This window comes from Aythya marila, assembly GCF_965140915.1.
Source record: "Aythya marila genome assembly, chromosome: 3".
In the NCBI taxonomy this organism is placed as follows: domain Eukaryota; kingdom Metazoa; phylum Chordata; class Aves; order Anseriformes; family Anatidae; genus Aythya; species Aythya marila.
This window is the reverse complement of record NC_139044.1, coordinates 41883909-41903245: the sequence shown is the minus strand read 5'-3', so window position 1 is coordinate 41903245 and position 19337 is coordinate 41883909. Positions and strand designations below refer to the sequence as shown.

Below are 19337 nucleotides of genomic sequence, written 5' to 3'. Positions count from 1 at the left end.
TAGGTCTTAATATATCATGGAAATAAAAAATAAATGAACAAACATTTAGCTACTTAAGTATATTTTTATATAATTTATATATATACATATACTCATTATTTTAATTGTCAATAAAGACAATGGACTAATCCCGTATTTCACCCAAAATAAAATACTGACACGGTGTTACTTCAAATTTCACAATAAAACACATAATGAAGATCAGACATTTCAAAAACATAAAATACGTACATTATACATTGTAGTATAAGACAAAAATAATTTTATTGGGAATTATCAGATCTTTTAAAAATTGTTAAAACACACTTCATCTATGATATGACTTTTTATTTTGGAAGTTTAGTAATGCAATTCTCATTTCAGAATGTTTACCACACATTTTTTTATCCACTTTCTTTGATATGTCTGGATTATTTAGGTAAGAATAATTAACTTCAAAGCAGGAGGTTGGGAACAAGGTTTTAGTCAAGGCAGTTATCAGTTTTTCTTCCCTTTTTATATTCACTGATTTCTTGTGTATAATTTTATATCTTCCACAGCAAAAAGCATCCTGCAGCGCTCTTTCACGGTGTTCATTTATTTATTTATTTTAATAGCAACAATATTCCAAAAAGAAACTGTCTGGCTGTGTTAGCTCTTCTTTTCAAAGTACACAAACATACACTTAGGTGTAAAATTCAGTAGTAACTGTAGTGCATATCTACAGCCCTAAATTTGAAAATATTTAGGTGTTTATAATTTTGAATATGTTCGTATTACAATTGACCTCATCAGTTATATTTGTACAACTTAAAATTAATTCATTAATATTTGTGTGTATGACTTACAGTTTCATAACAAATAGGGAGCATATTTAAATGTTGCTAACAAAAGCAGCCATTACTGCACTCCTCTATTTTAAAATCCTTGTTGAAATTAATTCCATTATAACTTTTCCATGCCATTCAGAAAGAGTTTTAAAGACATAGGAGGAGGAAATCAATTATTTTATAAAATATACATATCTGCCTAAACTACATTGATCTTGGCAACCCTAGTCCCTGATTTTTTTTCATTTTGCAATTAGATATTAAATAAAGTCAAAGTATCTTGAACAGCTGTTGCACAAAATAGTCCCTTTAAATAGCGATTCAGAAAGGTAGATTATTTACCTTTAAATCCATGTTTTTCTTATACAACATCCTACTTAGTGGAGTACTTGATCTAGTACATGATCTAGCATGCTGAATTTGGAAATGAGCTAGCAAGTTTTTTGCTTGAAATTTAGTCCCTTACATTATACAAGATAAAGTTTTCTAACTTAACGGATGTTTTAGGGAACACCTACTAAGACCCTCTGAATTTACAGAATGGTTGCTACTACAAACATTTCTTTGCTAACATTTTAGAAAAAAAGTTATACCTGTCATACTGTTATACTGTCATTTCTTTTGCACCTTGTTCTTTTCTGAATACTAGTTTTAATTCACAAAGTTTGAGAAAAATCAGCTAACTTTTCAAAATAAATTCATGTTCATAGGAAGCATTTCAGCCTTTTTCAGAAAAGCATTGTTTACTAGATGAAAGTGAAACACCAATATTTGTCTTAATTGTATATAGATAAATTTGTAACATTTCTTCAATTTCTTTCAGTTTATTTCTCTCTTTACAAACTTGAAGTAACATAATCAAATACTGAACATTAATATTCTCGTTTGTAATGTTCCAATAATAGTATTTGAGTTCCTCATTTCTAGTTGATTGATATGCTTTAAAATCTATAATAAACAAATTATATAGTAATGAAATCAGTAAAGTTTCCTCGAATTTTCTCATTCTTTGATATAAGAATTCAGAATTGGATGATATTTAAAATGCACTAAATGTGGGCAGAGAAGAGTTTATAGTTAATATTCCAATTATTTCACATCTGTTGTGGGTCTAGACAGGATGGAGTTAATTTTCTTCATAGGAGTCTATATGGTGCTTTTTCTATATATGAACAAAACAGTGTTGATAACACATCAATGTTAGCTATTGCTGAACTGTGCTTGTGCAGCATCAAGGCCTTCTGGTTCTCACACTGTCTACCCCCTCACACTGGGAGTAGGCTAGGTGTAAGCAAGAGTTTCGGGGGGGGGGACAGGTGAAAAAGCTGACTCAAATTGAAATGACATTCAATACCCTATAATGTCACGTTCTACAGTAAAACTGGAGTGGGGGTTGTTTTCCCAGAGCAGCTGTTTCTCGGAGACTGGCTGGGCAGCAGTGTGCTGTTGGGAAGTGCAAGTGACTGCCTGTGCATTACTTGGGTGCTTTTTTTCTTTGATTGGTTGAGTTTTTTTTGTGAATTCCCCAACCCCATAACTTATTAAACTGTCTTTATGTCAGCCCACGAGTCTTTCCTCACTTTTGCCTTTCCAATTCTCACTCTCACCCAACTGGGGAGCAAGTGAGTGGGCAACTGGTTGGGGGCTTACAGACCAGCCAGGGTCGGCCCACCACAACATTCCACATTCCATAAAGAATAGATCACTTTATCAAAATATTAAATAGACAAGCAAAACCAAATCAAAACAAAAACACAACACAACACACAGCAAGTCAAGCATTTGTGAACAGAAAAACTTAATAAATGCAAGCCCTACAAAACTGAGCAAGAAATATTACAGAAACATTATGCCTACCAAAAGTGTGGCTACTAGAGATGAAATTATTGCACTATTCTGAACCTTCAGGCAGTCAGATCAATGCATTCTCCAATTATAATTATGACACACTGTAACACTTGCTGTGCCTTTATATTAAAAAAGGAGTATAAAACAAAAAAAAAAAGATGATAATTAAGTCAGTATTTTATATTTAATATAAAACTGAAGACTACATTTGTGAACTCTCTTAATTCCATACTGCTTGTTGCAAACTGTGTAAACAAATTATGATAGGCGAATATCATTAACGGAATTCAGCATTACTAGAATATTAAAATTATGTTACTGAATGGTATGTAGGCAGTGCCAATCAATAACATTTGCTCATACTGAAGCACAGCAAACTTATTGACAGATCAGTATATTTTCACATGTCAAAATTAGTAGGTGATATTTGGTCATGCTCTAGGTGAAAAAGCAAAACCACACATCCTTTGCCCTTTTGAATTTTTCATCCCTATTTGTCAGCCCATCCCAAAAGTCTGACATCTGTAGGGTGTTAATATTTCTACATATTATTTAGAGAAGTGAATTATTATTCTGTACTCAAACAGGATGCAATCGTCTCTATCAAGCCTGAATTTATTAAAGTGAAACAAGTATGGATTTAAGCAAAGAGGCAAAAACTTTAATAAAATCAAATGTAGTGCTCAAGCTCGTTGGCAGTGTTACAAAATTGCAGCTTTCCCACTTTGTAAGTCATAAACTAGAACAGTCTGACATAGGATTAAATTTATTTTTTTTTCACCATTTCCCACCATTACTAGAGATGGAGAACATGAGGATTTTCAAGTTCCAAAGCTTGTCTCCCTTAATTGCAGAAGTATGAAGTTTTCCACCAACTCTGAGTATCTCATTTGCCACTGGAGAGTGGCCTATGGACAGTTTATTGGCTGGCCACTAACCACAAGCTACACACACTAGACATTTCCCAAAGTTTCTAATATGAATTCAGTCTCTCTTCTAATGCATACAGGAGGTGAAAACCCATCCTAGCCAGTATCAGTTTAATAATAGAAGGATAATCCTTTTATGACTACAACACTGGCTGGCAGTCAGGTGTACTATTTCAAAAAAGAAAAAAATCCAGATGTATTCCAGTTAAATGAAGGCTGATGACTAGATAGCAAAAACATGCAAGAGATCCCTAATAACCAAATTAGATCAGGTGAACAGGTTGCAGGAAGAACAGAGAAGTTTGGAACTTATCTATAATCTCTGTGACTCTCTGAAAGGCAAAAAGATCCCTTATAAGAAAAGATTTTCCCTTAATTTTCTTTAGGTATTTCTCTCTAACCTTCCTTCTTGGCAGCTTACCTTTAACGGCTCAAGCAACTTTTCCATTTGATTATAAGGACAGGTAGAAAATGCACACAAGTAACAGGATTTAATAGCTTAAAAATCTACTTGGTTAACAAAAATCTTTTTTTACCCACAAGCCATCTACAGTAGATAAAAATATTCTAGATGTAATAGACAAGTAACCGTAAAAAATTAAGGATATTAAAAAAATCTCATGTTACAATAAAGTAGATGAACATCTAGATATCCGTAAGTCACAACATATAGTTGTCAGGTTGTCAAAATCCCGTTAAAACCACATTAAGCTAAAAGAATGAGTTAAGTTGAATTTAAAAGCAACAAACAGCAATGCTAATCAAGATGTGTCAACATGTTGTTGACTTTGTTAACAACAATATATCGGTTCCTATTTTTGCTACAAAAAAACAGCAAAACAAAAACAGTTTGTACAAATAAATCACATTATTGCACTGCTGAACCATATTACTTAGGGAAACTGAGAGACCTGAGGAAGTGGATAGCAATAATACATTGGTAAGGTAGATGAATGTTTATCAGTTACAGAAGGTTAACATGCTTATTATGCATGTATTAGAAAAGTTGTCTATGTGATAAAACTTGAATGTGTGCATGTGTGAGAAAAGAAAACTGAGAAAACTTGATTGCAACTCAAATATAAACCTCAACATATACGTTGGTTAAACAGAAGCAAAGAAGTTCAGGTGAAAGTAGTAAAATGTCCCCGTTTCCTGACTCCGGATTTCAAATTACTTGTCTTCTATTTTGCCATTGTAAGAATAAGATGTTAAAATGTAGCTGTGAAATTCTCAAATACAGCAAAAATCATAGTTATTATAATCTTAACAAATTAAATAAATTGCTTTAATTTTCAGTTCTACTAATATCGCAAAGGAAGTAAATAACCTTTCAGACGAGGCATGATACATGTTCATCTTCCTTATTTACCACATAACATTACTAATCAAAACCCAAGGTCAAGACAATGAAAACACAAAACAGGATTTGTAAGAGATCAAATGGAGAATTGTAATTTCTACTATAGATCAGGAACATAACTTACTTTTGTTATCTAGCTGAGCCCTGTATTTACTAAACCCCTTTAGCCGTACTCTTTGGCCCAGCAGATCAAGGAACTCCTCAAAAGCTGGTCCCGCCATCTCATTGTTATACATTTCTTCCTCTGTGCTTTGGCCTGCTTTGCAGTAAAGGATACCAATCTTGTGTTGAAAACTCAGCTGGAATTAAAAAAAAAAAAAAAGTAGAAGGAAGGAAATATTACAGATGCTAAGGAAATCAATACTAGAATAAATAAAAAATATTGACACTGTTACAATGTCTGGCAGAAAATATTGAAAAATGAAAATTTAAGTGTTTTGGGAAATGAAGTCACTATGAAAAACAAAACAAAACAAAAAAACAACACCACATACAAATCTTGAAAGAAAACTGGACTGACACTATCCAAATGGCTAAAGACAGTACTTGAAGACTTTTGACTTAGTTATCTACAGAAGAAAAATCTCTACTGCATATTATAGTATGAGGACTTTAACTAGTAATTTTTGTGGACTTGTGTTCTTTCTCAGATTAAAACAAGGTGAGTTTATTTTCCTTTATTTCTACCTTTAAAAATTGAGCCAAACCGATCCCTGTATGTGAACTTCCCGCTCTGTAAACTTTCTAATTACATAACAGCAGCCATTCAGAAAACCTATTTCTAACAAGACATTGTAAAAACTGTCTCCAAACAATAATTTGTTTTATTGTTCAATAAATCCTTTGTCCACCCCATAAAATTGTCTGTTGTAAAACTATTATTCCCTATTTTCAAAGGTTTTAATATGTAAACATAAGCTGTCCAAAGTACAGCATACTTCAAACTAGAAATCTGATTTCAGTTAAGAGTTTTCTTAAACAAACTAGACTCTCAACTCTAGGATATCAATATAAAAAGACATGATTATTTCTCAGTCAGAGCATTGTCTTGTTTTCTTTGCTGTTTTGCGTACTTAAAATGACAAACTGGGAACCTCCATGTGAATGTATTAGCCCTATTATTCTTAACTGACAACTATTAGAGCTTCACAAACTGACAGAGACCATCAGTCACACAAGATTCCTTTAACACATTTGTCTATATACATGCTACTCAGCTCTCTAGCTGTAGACTTCTCTTAATCAAATTTCGGGATTAGTGTCTAAAATGTGAAAGACTGTATAAATATAATTCCCATTAGATCAAAGGTGACAAGAACAGTCTGCTTCACGTTAGTAATATGTAACACGGTCAGCTGTGCTAAGTGTATTGTAAAACTCCACAGACATGCTACTACACTGATGTTTTATCACAGCAATTTCTAGGAAAATTTATAAGACTAGAACACAAATATTGAGTCAAGAAAATATACATAAATGAAAGAAAGAAGTGTCAAAGATATAATTCCAAACTTCAAATAATCTTTAAATCTTCCTACTTCAATAAATGCTGCATTTCTCCACTTGAAGTGGAGAGTTGTGTATAAATAAGGCATCTGCCAAGCATCAATTAAAACAAACAAAAAAAATCACTATCCAAATCCTCAACATTTCTGGAAGAATAAGAGCTTTACTGATTTTTCTAACCTATTCTTTTGTGTATTCAAGATGCTATTGCTTTTTAAAGTCCCTTTTCAATGTTTCTAACAAAATTCAAGGTTTAACAGCAACATTGTTGGTTTAATTATTTACCTTCATGCACTACTGTGGTGGTTTTACAGACCCAACACAACTACTACCATATAAAAAATCCTGAAGATGTCCAAATTAACGAAGATTTTTTGAAGGCCACAGACAGAATCACTAGAGGTGCCTGAGTCAGACCCCTAACCTGAGGGAAAGGGCAGGGTTGCTCGCAGCTTGCTCTTGTCATTTCATTTTGATTGGCATATGTAATAGTCATCTGGAATGCTTCCTTGTCTGATCCCCATATTGAAACAGTGCCTGGGGAGAGTTAGGTATCTAATAAAATGTTCCAAATCGCACACTGGAAACTATTTATTCAGTGTAAAACTAGCATGAACACTTTGTGGAGGAAACTAGAACTGCTCTTATAAACTTCAGATTATAGGAAACAGCACTGTTACTTAACACTTTCAGCAGAAAATTAAAATGATTGTAAACACATTGCCACCTCCATCCCAGCTCAGTGTCAAATAGCTTAACTTAAACCACAGGGAATTTAAGTTAATTTCCTTGACTTTGCACTAGAACAGAGGAATGGAGAAGTTAAGCACTAACTGAGCCATTAACAACAGCAGCAACAACTAACAGTGTGAATGAACAGCAAGTTAGAGAACCACTTAGGCAAAATATTCCATTCAAAAATAGGCAGTCCCACTCCTTCAGTCTTTCCAAGGAGATGAGTGATTCTTGAATTAGATCTTAAGTATCAGTATAATTCCAAACAGGAGTGAAGTATACCTGTTCTCCAAACACCCTAGCATTTCCTGGTTAAAATACTGTACTAGGAGATGGTAAAGATGTGATACTGCCCAGCCCATGAAGGAATGAATCCTGAGTTTTCAATTCACGGACAAGTATTGCAAACACTCAACAGTTACACACAAAGTTGATTCTACCCATAACACTATTCCTAAACAAGACAGCAGGGGCAAGCACACTTGAAATAACTTGAATTTCCAACTGTGTGCTAGGAGCACTCACATCCACAAGATACGCAGACTTCAGCAAAGTGACTCAGCTCAGAATCAATAGGGCTTTGCAGAAACGGAAATCAAGGTACCTTTAGAAAGTCAATGTCCAAGAGAGTTATATGTAAATGAGGCTTGGGAGCACCTTATATGGGCCATTAACTGATGTGAAAAATGTCAGAATATCAGAATATTTAAAATCAATTAAGTTTGCCAGTTTTGGAATAGCACTGCATGCTTATACAGGTCTAAGGAAAGAATTTCAGACACGGCTCTGATTTCATGATTTCTAAACTAGAAATATTAGACATCAGAAAATGTCTAATCTAGCTACTGGAGTATACGATTTGTATTAAGTGTGCATAGAAGTCCCTCCTGACTCAAACTGACCATGTTTAGCCAGAATTACTTACTACTGAATCCTGGCATCTTGTCTTCTTGTACAGTATAGATTCTTTATCGTGTAACAACAACAAATTGATGACTTACACAACGTGAAGACTTTAGAGTTTTTCTGGCAAGGAACCTCAGTAGCAACTAAATATCCCTGCACTCAAAGTTCCTTTTTTCTTTGGGCTTTCTATAAACTTTGGTCTAGAGAAAAGCAAGCATTTCTAATGGGATGTGAAAAACAAAAAACAAAACAAACAAAAAAAAAAAAAAAACACAAACAAAACTATCAAAAACCATATACAATAAACCATTAGCAGAAATATGGAGGGGAATCTGGGGGGAGAACAGAGAAAAAAAAATCCTATGTTGTAGATAAGTTGTTGACTTTTCCTGTAAATTTAGAATCAAACCTAATGCTGTTCATCATATACCAGAGTAACTTGGAATTAGTTACATTCTCAAATTAGGTCAACCATCTAATGTCCATCTATTTTCTACTGTCATTTTAGGGATAGAGTTTTAGCCACATGTTTCTTCTACAACCCACACTAGATTTCACTGAAAACTACTCATTTCTTTCTCTACCTGTTTCACAAAACTGACACAGTTTTCAGTTTGCTGAAGAACTATGCAAATATTTAATACACTTTTATTCAAAATGGTTATCATTCTGGTAATAGCATTAATCCTCTAGATCACAATTCACATTTTAAAATTCATGACATTTCAGCCACTTGTCACTTTCAGCTACCAAGCGTAACTCTTTTTATATTTGGTTGATTAATAAACTGAAAGCATGAAGTACATAAGAGGATTAAAAGCATAAATGGATCTCATGCCACTTCTATGCACAGCTTTCTCTCTATATTCAAGTAATTATCTCACAATAAGCAGCATGTAAGATACATTAATATTACATTTTGCTTGGTGACAGCCCATTTCATAACAGGATTGAATTTTTCAGAACCAAGCACCCAGAATAAAACTCAGTGCTATGTACTGCTGTTTCTCAAAATTAAGAGTTAATGATTAAAAATATACTGGTCAGTTCATTGGACAATCTCCATTTCCAATTTTGGGGAAATGCTTAGTGAGTTTTGGGAAATATGCCACTGAGGTCAAATAAAGATGTACTCTATGCTGCCTAGAAAATCCAACCTCTCTAAGTAGTAATTATTATTTATTACATGAACCTAAATTCACTCTGGTGCTCAGAGAGGAAAGACAGAGAGCAACAGGAGATTAGGAACTGTTATATTCAGAGGAGAGTGCTAATGATTTCCCTTTGTTTTACCAGAAACACTGAAAAACACACGAAAAAACAGACATTGGACAAAATTAATTTCCAATTAAAAGTTCTCCAATGAACATAAGTAGTAAAACATACATACAAAACTAGCTTAATATTCTACCCCCCAAAAAAAGAAATCTTCCTCTGTCTACCTCTGCTTTGTTTTAAGCAATTGTTACAGTCACAGGAGAAGACAATTCTGGTAGACACCAATATGTTTGACACAATCACTACATTTGAAACTGAATTAGCATAAAAAATAGTTATATCACCATTATAATCAAATGGATCGATCAGCTGATTCTACCTCAACAGACAGATATTGACTTTTGCAATGAAAACGCAATCTTTACTTTAAATGAACATAAAGCATGGCTTCTAAAATTGAACTAAAAGCCTTCAATAAACCCATCCTTCCAAATTGTTCAGAAGCTATGAATTTACTTACTAGTTTTAATGAAGCAGATTTACTTTATTGAACCCAATAAACCTTATCATTTTTCTCTCCATATTTAAAGCATATGAATATTTCGTTGCTGGTGCAGTTAATTCATTACATAGTCTCAATCACAATTTCAGTTGTTTGAACCCAGAAGCATTCTATTCTACTAAAACTACTGCAAACTAATCAGAAAATTAGTGTTCAAAAAAAAAAAAAACCAACACAAAAATGCAGAGATTTATATGCAGGGACTTAATATGTTATATCCTTTTTCCTCCTTACCTGTAAGCAGTATTAATAAAATATATTATACGTATTTTCATTTGCATTCAACAGTTGTACACAGTAAAGAACAAAAAAGACTGTGGACTATTAAAAGTTTAGTCATAACCTTTCTCCCACTCACACGTATAAAGAGAATCACTATAGTCTTAATAATTTTTCTTAAGCTGCAATATATTTAAAAAACAATTTGTTTAGAAATTCAAATCTCATTTTGTCTATGAAAACACACTGAGTAAATATTGGCAAAATCAAGGCAGTGATTAATTTGCATTAGAGATCCATGTTTTTCAATATTACCTTCATAATATTTAAGATTCCCCCCTCCCAATAAATGAAAAAAATAATTGTCCTTAAAATAAAAGTCATATCCTACATACCCCTTGTTCATCCAATTTAAGCAGCTGTTCAGGTACTTTGGGTGAGTTGGAAGCCTGCCTCAGGCATTGAATGCTCAGCTCTGGTATTACATATTCTAGTACCTCTTTGAGAGGCAGACCTCTTGCTGTGCCATGCCTTGCAGTGGATGGTATAGCATCTTCTAAAATTGCTCCTCTAAGTGTAGTAAGCTGCAATAAATGTACAAAACATTTTTAATTCTAATACTACAAAGACTTTTAAAGATACCCAGGTTTTATGAAAAGCATGGAATACAGAATATGAAGAAAAACACCCCTATCTTCAATTTTTTAAACCAGTAAAAAAGATTACAAAATGACTTTTAAAAATGACACAGGCTCTTGTTGTCTCAGTGACGTATTTGTGGCCAACAGGACTATGGAAGTTATTGTCTTTTTGTATGTGACACTGGTGAGACCACACCTCAAATACTGTGTTCAGTTTTGGGCACTCCACTACAAGAAAATAGACTTGTTAAGTGCATGTAAAGGAGAGCAGTGAAGCTGGTGAAGTGATTAGAAAACCAAACTTATGAAGAGCAACTGAGGTCATTCAGTCTGAAGAAAAGAAAGCTGAGGAAATACCTCATCACTCTCTACAACTATCAGAAAGGAGGCTGCAAAGGAGTGTGTCAGTCTCTTTTCTTAGGTGACAAGCAACAGGACATGAAGAAACGGTCTCAAGTTGCACCCAGGCGGGTTTGGATTGGATATTAGGAAGAATTTCTTTATGGAGAAATTGGTTAAGTATTGAAACAGGATCTCTGAAGATATTTTAAGAGATATGAAGGTTTGGCATTAAGGGTCACGCTTTAATGATGTGACTCAGTTGGTCCGGTTGATGCTTGGACTTGGTGATCTTGAGGTTTTTCTCCAACCTCGACAATTCTATGTTTCTAAGTTTTTTGTTTAAATAAATTCACTGATGGTATTATTAACTTACTCCAATTCCTAAGTTTTTTTTCAAAAAAAAAAAAAAAAAATCAAAACAGCAGGAAAACTAGAAATTAATTTTAATGCCATACTACCCTAGAAAACACAGTAGTTGAATGTGAGGTTGGACAGATGAGGTAAGCTACAGTTAATGGCACCTTCATTTACCTTAACTACATGTTTTTTAAACCATTCTGCTTTATTGTCATTGGATTTGGCAAAAAGGGATGTTTATTAGTAGTGAGTCAGCTAAACCACTGCTCTTCTCACACAGAGGCCTCTTTTTTATGGCAATGAAGGAAAAACCTAGCTTCAAAAAAATGATTCTACATCTATTTGTAAATGCACATGAGCCAAGAGGCATCAAGAACACTTCCCTGTGTTCTAATAGCAATAAAAAGCAACAGTCCTAAGGACAGTTAACATTGTGTCATTGTGTATTTTTATACAAATTAAATCTAGTTGCTGTCACAAACCAGAAATTAGTTTTGCAACAGACATTAATTGGCTTAAAATAAAAATTATGAGAAATGCCCTTCTACAACAATCACAAAAGCTATTCTGCCAGAGAAATAAAAATAATTGTCTTATTAACATATTAATAGAATAGAATAAAAAAGTTCAGTTGGAAGGGACCTACAAAGATTGAGTACAACTGCCTGACCGCTTCAGGGCTAAGCAAAAGTCAAAGCATATTGATGAGGGCATTATCCAAACACCTCTTGAAACACCGATATGCATGGGGCATCAACCACCTTGCTAGGAAGCCTGTTCCAGTGTTTGACCACTGGTAAGATAAGGAAATTTTTCCTAATATCTAAGTCTGAAACACCCTAGCACAGCTTTGTGCTATTCCCTTGCATCTTATCATTGGTTACCAGGGAGAAGACTTTGACACTTCTCCATTTCCCCTCTGCAGGGACTTGAAATATTCCTTCCACAAATTATATAAAGTGTGTAAAAACATTTCTCTGAGAAGAAAGCTTCTAAGAAATTAGTCTGAAACAGAATACAAAAAAGTACACTTAAGTTGTAGCATCAGCTTTCATATTTTTCCCCTCTTGTTTTCTTTTCTTAATCTTCTATTCCTACAATTAGAACCGTAACATCTAGCAGCTTAATCAAAGCGTATCTTCAGCTTAGTTCTTATTATCTGCTCCTATGTTTAAGTCTTGGAAATATGTAATTTCAGCCAACTTACCTCCTTTTGGATGCCTGTTCAAAAAGAAAAAAAAATCACATAGCAGGGAAGAAGAAAACTTTGTTCCAGGCAAACATCCCTTTCCCATTAACAGATTTACTTTCCAATTTAGCAACATACCCACAGACAAACAACCAGTATTCTAAGTTAACATTCCAATTCCTTTGCAGAATTACTGAAAGAATATTACCTCGCTTGTCCTGAAAACTATCCGATAGTTGAACTGAGATCCTTCTTTTTCCTTAGCATCTTCAACCTTCTCCCTGCGGATGCTGACTGCTACAGGTCCAAGATTTTCATCTATTCCAAAGTAATTCTGATGTTCTTTTGCATAAAAGTGAATGAAGAATAAAAAAAGCATAATGAAACATGAATCTCCCAGAAAGTGTTCAAGTCCCATTTAAAAAAAAATTGTGGCAACAAAAAATATTATTTACTATTAAAAGTATTATATACTAAAGCTGCATTTCTGAGGGACTTTGACAACCTAAGAAAATGGACTAACAAAAGCCTCATGAAGGCCAGCATAGAACTGCGCCTGATACAGAGAAAGTCCATGAAACAGCACAGGCTAGGGACAAACTCTCTGTAATTGCAGCACCCCACTACCTGATGGAGGGTTAACAGAGAAGGCACAGCCAGACTCTTCTCCAAGATACAGAGAGAAAGGACAAGATGCCATAGTCATAAGATGCAGCCCCTCACTGAGGAGAATCAAACACAGGAGCAGGTTGCCAGAGAGATTGTGAATTCTCCATCCTTGGTCAGAAGCTAAAGGGACAAGGTTCTGAACAGGTTGTGCAGAACCTGCCTGTAAAGTTACCTTTAAATTGGAATTGGATTGGATGATCTCCAGAAATTTCCTCCAATTTGGTTTATGCTATAATTCCATGTTTTAAATAGCAATGAAGTAACAGACCTGCTCACCACCTACTTTCCTCTCCTCCTTCCCCACCTCCGGCATTCTACCTGCATGGATTATCTCCTACGTCTAGAGTTAAAATAAAACTTGGAACCTTAGTGGGCAAAATGGAACAGGATTTTACAGACCATAACAATATTAATTTGTGCGTGTTTGTGTATTGAGAGTTATAATCAGAGGCCAAGTGCTTTCAACATTAAAGCTTCCCACAGCTGCATATTCAGGCTTTGACAAGGGGTAAACGTCTCAGTTAAGGTTTCTACAGCCTTACATTTTGATGTAAATATAGAAAACGGTATTCCACAGTTACTAGATTTTTTTGGCAGCTATATTACTGAGCAGAAAAAATGCAAGCTTGGCAGATGTCTGCTAACTTCTTGTACAACATAAGAGATACAAAACTAAAGATATTATGAACATACATTAAAAAATTGATAAAATATTTTTAAGAATGAGAATTGCAGAAACTGAAGTAAATTTAAAAATAACAGTACAGATATTGCAGGATGCGGAGAAAACATTTTTAATACAAGGTTGGTGCTTTATTTGATGGTTTTTAATATCAAACTCATGAAGGTCTGTTGAATTTATTTATTGATTTAAAAGCGTCTACTGGAAATAAAAGAGGAAAATAAGTTCTGTTTTCTAGCTGTTTAAAGTGAGACAGTAAAATACTCCTATTTTTTACTTATTTATTTTGAGGAATAGTTTCCAACTTTCATTCTAATCAGAAGGTTTCACCTATATAAGACTGAGTTAGCATAAAAGCTTGATAAGCTTTCAGGACATATTTTCAGTTTGATATCAGCACACAGATACAAAAACATTAAGAAATAGTTGCAAGCATTCCACAAAAAAAAAAAAAACACGGTAATAACCATCAAGTCTTGAGGTATTATGAGGATAAATCACACAAGAGGAAAAGGACAACTCATGATGACATTTCAACTATCCTTAAAAAAAATAAAAATCACAATTCCTCTTCTCATCCCATTCTATCCCGCAAAAATGTAGTTCACCAAAGGACACCATTAATAAATCGAAACCAAAAGATTAAATATTTTAGCTTTTGTAAACCTTAACTGGAAACTGAGAATATATTTTCCATAAACATTAACATCAGTCTTGTTGGATTTTACATCAACAATTTACATTTACAGTCTTTTACATCAGTCTTGTTGGATTTGATTTTAACAATAGTTACAAAGCTTATAAATATGCAGTATAAAACTGGGGCTCATTTCAGAAGACTGAATTTGAAATCTCTCATTTCTTGAAAGGGAATGGAATAATTAGTGCTACACATGCCAGGGTGTTTCTTCCATGCATCTTAAAACAGAAATAAAACTTGTATGCTGACAAGTGCCAATTACAAAACTGTGAACTAAATCAAATATGCAGAAAGTTGCTTCTCTTTCACAGATATCTTGTTAAAGGCAAAGAAAATCAGTAGCATTGCATATGTCTCTATATACAAGTGACTATTGTTTGCTAAATTTTCATTTCATCCTTCCACAATTATTTTGCTAAATTCAACTATGCTATTAAATCTACAATTCAATGAACAGTCAGCTAGAAGAGCTCACTGTCATGGAATAGCATCAAGTAAGACTCAGTATGCATATAAATGTCACTTTTTCTTACACAGGAGATCAGCACAGCAGCAAGACATTTTGTTGCCTAAGGCAAAATGCCTGTTTTATTTTCTCTACCCACAATAAACTTTGCTTAGGTAAAAACTATGTTCAGCTGGAAATAATCTTGAGATTCCCAAAAGCCCGATCCCTTCAGATAACTGATACTGAAAATTGAGTTTTTGCTGTTTGCCTTGACTTGCTCACTCTCACTCCTAAAGAGTTTCTCCAGTACAGATTTCTCTCGGGTAGCTTCTGTTAACAGCTCTATAAAAAAATATGTGGAACAGGGCATGGCTTACAGATAGCTATAAAGGTAAGAGGGTGACAGCTTATAACTGAATATTAAACGCATCACAATATTTACTCCTGAAGAATGCTACCTACAGAACAATTAACAACAAGGACAATAACAATTTACATTCCCAGTATTAATTGGGACTATGTGGGATAAAACTCTTAGATACTATTTCTTAAGTTTTTAATGCTATACTAACATAAACATACTTTATTTCTGTCAAGAGTTCATATGTACCTAACACAAGAACATAAATTAATTAGAGCTAATTACATTTGCATCAACTTTCCAGAAAGGTCATTAGTTTTATTTAAAGCGGTTTCTCTTTGTATTTTCTCTCTCTCCACTGGGATTTTTCCTCACACACACAAAAAATATGGTCAGCCTTTTGGAACCTGTAACTCCCCCTTCATAAAAGCATTTCACAAAGTAGTCCTCTTTTATTTGGCTTAATCCTCATCAGTCTTTTCCATCTATGCCAGTTCTCTCTTCTCTGTCCCTCAAAAAACATACCACCCTTTTCTCAGTTTCCCTTCATTCTCTTCCACTCTGACTCCCTCAACATTTTTTGACCCTTTGCAACCTAACTTAAAATTCATTTTGTACCTTTGAATTTACTGCCCATTTACTGCCCATCCTTGCTTAGCTATGGACCTTTTTCTTCCTTCTGCATCACAGATCAAGGTTCTTTCTTCCTTCTCTTTTAAATGCATTGTTGCTTTTTTTTTGTTGTTGTTGTTTGTTTGTTTGTTTTTTACAGGATATATGTTCTAGGTTTCTATCATATTGTGAAACTGTATTGGACACTATTTCAAGTCCCTTGTGAAGGGTCACAGGAGGAAGAAGCACAGTGCTCATTTCTTGCTGTTGAAATAGAGTTAGAAGGCAAAGTAAGCATGGTTTCAGCAAGGCTCAGGCAGTAGCCAACACTCTTCTTAAGGACAGAAACATTTTTTTTCTTTTAATACCAGCCAAAAGATTGAGCTACAACTCATGATATGGAAAGGCTACAGAGGTAGTTTGGGGTTCTCCTTCCCACAAAAACAGGGATTGGGCACACACTGCATGATGCAGTCCTGAATACAGACAAAGTAGGTCAAAGAAGAAATCTCTTATCTGAATATCAATTCTAACCAAGTTAGTTATTCAGTTCACAAGGGTACCCTGCTGTTTAGCAGTTTCAACATATCCAAAAAGAACAGGATAAAAAGCTATGAGAAAGTCACAAGACAACCTTATTTAGGCTCAAAAACTAAATACCATCAAAAGCTCCCTGTTTAATGGGTACGCATACATATGTGTGTACAGTATGAAAGGCCCCAAAGACACAAGACAACAGTTGAATCTAGAAGGCAATGAATTGCCTCAATAATAAAACCTCCTCTTTTGGAAACACCTTTTAAGAAATATTGATTTCCACTCCAGGTATCAGTATTTCCAATACATTTGCTGGCTATAAGTGTTATCTTTTCCTCCTGACCTCCAAGAAAGTTTGGTACAGAGAAGTTAATTTACCTACTGATCTAAATGAAACCACACTTCATTAACTTAGACAACTACTGTTTAGTTTTATATATAACCCAGTGGTCTTGCTCTCACAGAGGGATATTAAGAGGCTTAATGTTAGTAAAGAGTTTCAAGATCCTTGGTAATACTTAGGTATTCCTACAGAGAAGAAAAAAATTAATAAGCAAGAAAAATCTAATGCATGCACACTTCAAATCAGTTGCATTACAAAAACTTACCTTTTGCGTAGAAGAACTTGCGGTAATAGTACGCTCCAAGATCAATATGCTCTATGATGTAACGCTTCACTTTCTCTCTGTGAATTGACTGGTTTTCTCTTGGTACTTCCAGTACTGAAACACCAGCATTTGTGCAATGGGAACTCAGAGAGGACTCAAAAGAACAACTTTCACCTGAAGAAAAAGATGCTGAATTTGCCCTGGAAAGTGCAATCCGTCTATCTCCTTCTCCACCAGTTTCATTCCTGAAGTAAGGACAGCTCAGTACTAAGTCATTGCTTTTCCCATCACCCTCATCAGCATCTAAATTCTCTTTTGAATTGAGATCCTCTTTGCTTCCCAAAGGCGATTCACAGTTTCCTGTTTGGCCTGCTGGCATCTGAGTTTGTGATGCAGCTGAAGCCCCAGTGGTTATATTTTTTCTTTTTCCCACGTTTACTCTGGTAGCCATTGCTTCATTGATGTTAAACAAAACGCTCTGAACATCATAATGTGCAAAACACTTCTGACAATTCCAAGAACGCACATTTCTGTCGAGTCTATCATCCAGATCAGATGAAAACTTAAAGGTTTCATGCTCACTTTTAACTGTTCGCAATTTTCTAAATAGAGATGTTTCTACTGTTTCTGATTTTAGCCTCCTCTTGAAAGATTTCTCCCTGTCTCGACCAATAAGCAGCGCACTATCCATATAATCCAAACCAGAAATCCTGACAAATTCTCCCCTGGAAATCTGTGCAGCAGCATGCAGACTTGGAGAAACTGTAGGATCACAGTGGAAAAACTCAGAAAATCCAAATGGAGCAAGGGTTTTATGTTCAAAGTTTTCTACTCGGTATCCTCTTAGCATTGCAAAAAAGCTTTCTCCAGACAAGCCTTGTCTGTCAATTGAAGAAGTACTTCCATACTCCCGATGAAGGGCTGCTCCAGTATTTGGGTTAACAGCATTCTGGTCTAACACATCTTCAGCATCGATATCGCTTATCGTCACGTCACTGTTGCTTCTTTGCCTAATGGGATGAAGTCCTCTTTGAGGGGAATGAACAAACAGATCTCCAATAGAATATTTTCCCTCTGCAAATTCCAGTTCTAGTTCTTCTTGCTGCCCTTCCGTTTGGTCATTTTGTCCATTTGGATGTACTGATCCAACGCTTTCATAACTAGCTGGAGATCTGCTTTCCCAAGCAGCTTTACTCAACTCCTTAGAGCAATCCTTTTTAGGCGGCCATTCAGATACCCTTGCTCGAACACCCATTTTAGGCACAGCTGGTGTACCATTTGATTGATTATTTTCAGCTTTGCTAGATACATTTGAAGAAACAGGAGGACCCATGCTACCATTCAAAGCTTTAAGCTTTCTTGCAAAATAATCATCAGATTGCATGCTTCTTGAAGACTCCCTGAACTTTGAGGAAGTTCTGCTAATTTTGTGCTTATCTTCTTGCAAAGACCTTTGATCACTCATGTCCAGTCAGGGGGAGGGGAACCACTAGTGTTACATAAATTTACTGTTAGCTTTATTATTACATTGTTTTTTTATAGACCAGTAAACTGCAGCATAAATATGCAGTTACTGTCTTCTCAGAAGCAACAGAACCCTCAGTGCACCATTTCTGTACAACTCCTGGCAGGAGACCAATCTTAAAACATTTCCTTCAGTTCAGATGCATTCAGTTCAGCATTAATCCAGGCAAATTTCTGTTATCTGTTTGTAAAAGAAATAAAATAAAGCGTATTAAAAAGTTTATAGTCAACAACGGTAAGCTTTCAATGTTGTTTGTACATACACAACACCCCATGAAATTGGAACCCATGAGACTTGCTTTCTCTGGTTTTATATTCTTTGCCTCCTAAACCCCAGCAAATACAAAAATCTCAGTTTCCCCAATGATTCCCATAAGATGTGAGTAGTTTGGACCTGCATGTATGCTCATGGGCCAACCAGTACATGCACACTGAACAACATACTAGGTTCTGCCAAACATAGTAGCCATATACAATTTTTTTCCCCTCTCTCTCAATACTGACAGCAACTTTGATGCCTATTCTCTATTTAATCACCTTTTTTTTTTTTATTTTTTTTATTTTTTTACATA

General features: G+C 34.8%; 1 protein-coding gene across 2 annotated transcripts in view; it reads right to left on the bottom strand.

Moving 5' to 3' along the window:
- Nucleotides 1-19337, bottom strand: part of SIPA1L2 (signal induced proliferation associated 1 like 2) — a 141483-nt gene that overhangs the window by 67695 nt on the left and 54451 nt on the right. For both annotated transcript variants that reach the window (XM_082757623.1, XM_082757624.1), the window contains exons 3-6: nt 17242-18946; nt 12833-12966; nt 10491-10679; nt 5074-5248 (exon numbers count right to left, since the gene is read on the bottom strand). In XM_082757623.1, the coding sequence (XP_082613749.1) occupies nt 5074-5248; nt 10491-10679; nt 12833-12966; nt 17242-18706 (1963 nt within the window). In that variant the 5' untranslated portion in view covers nt 18707-18946. The remainder of the gene's footprint in view (nt 1-5073; nt 5249-10490; nt 10680-12832; nt 12967-17241; nt 18947-19337) is intronic.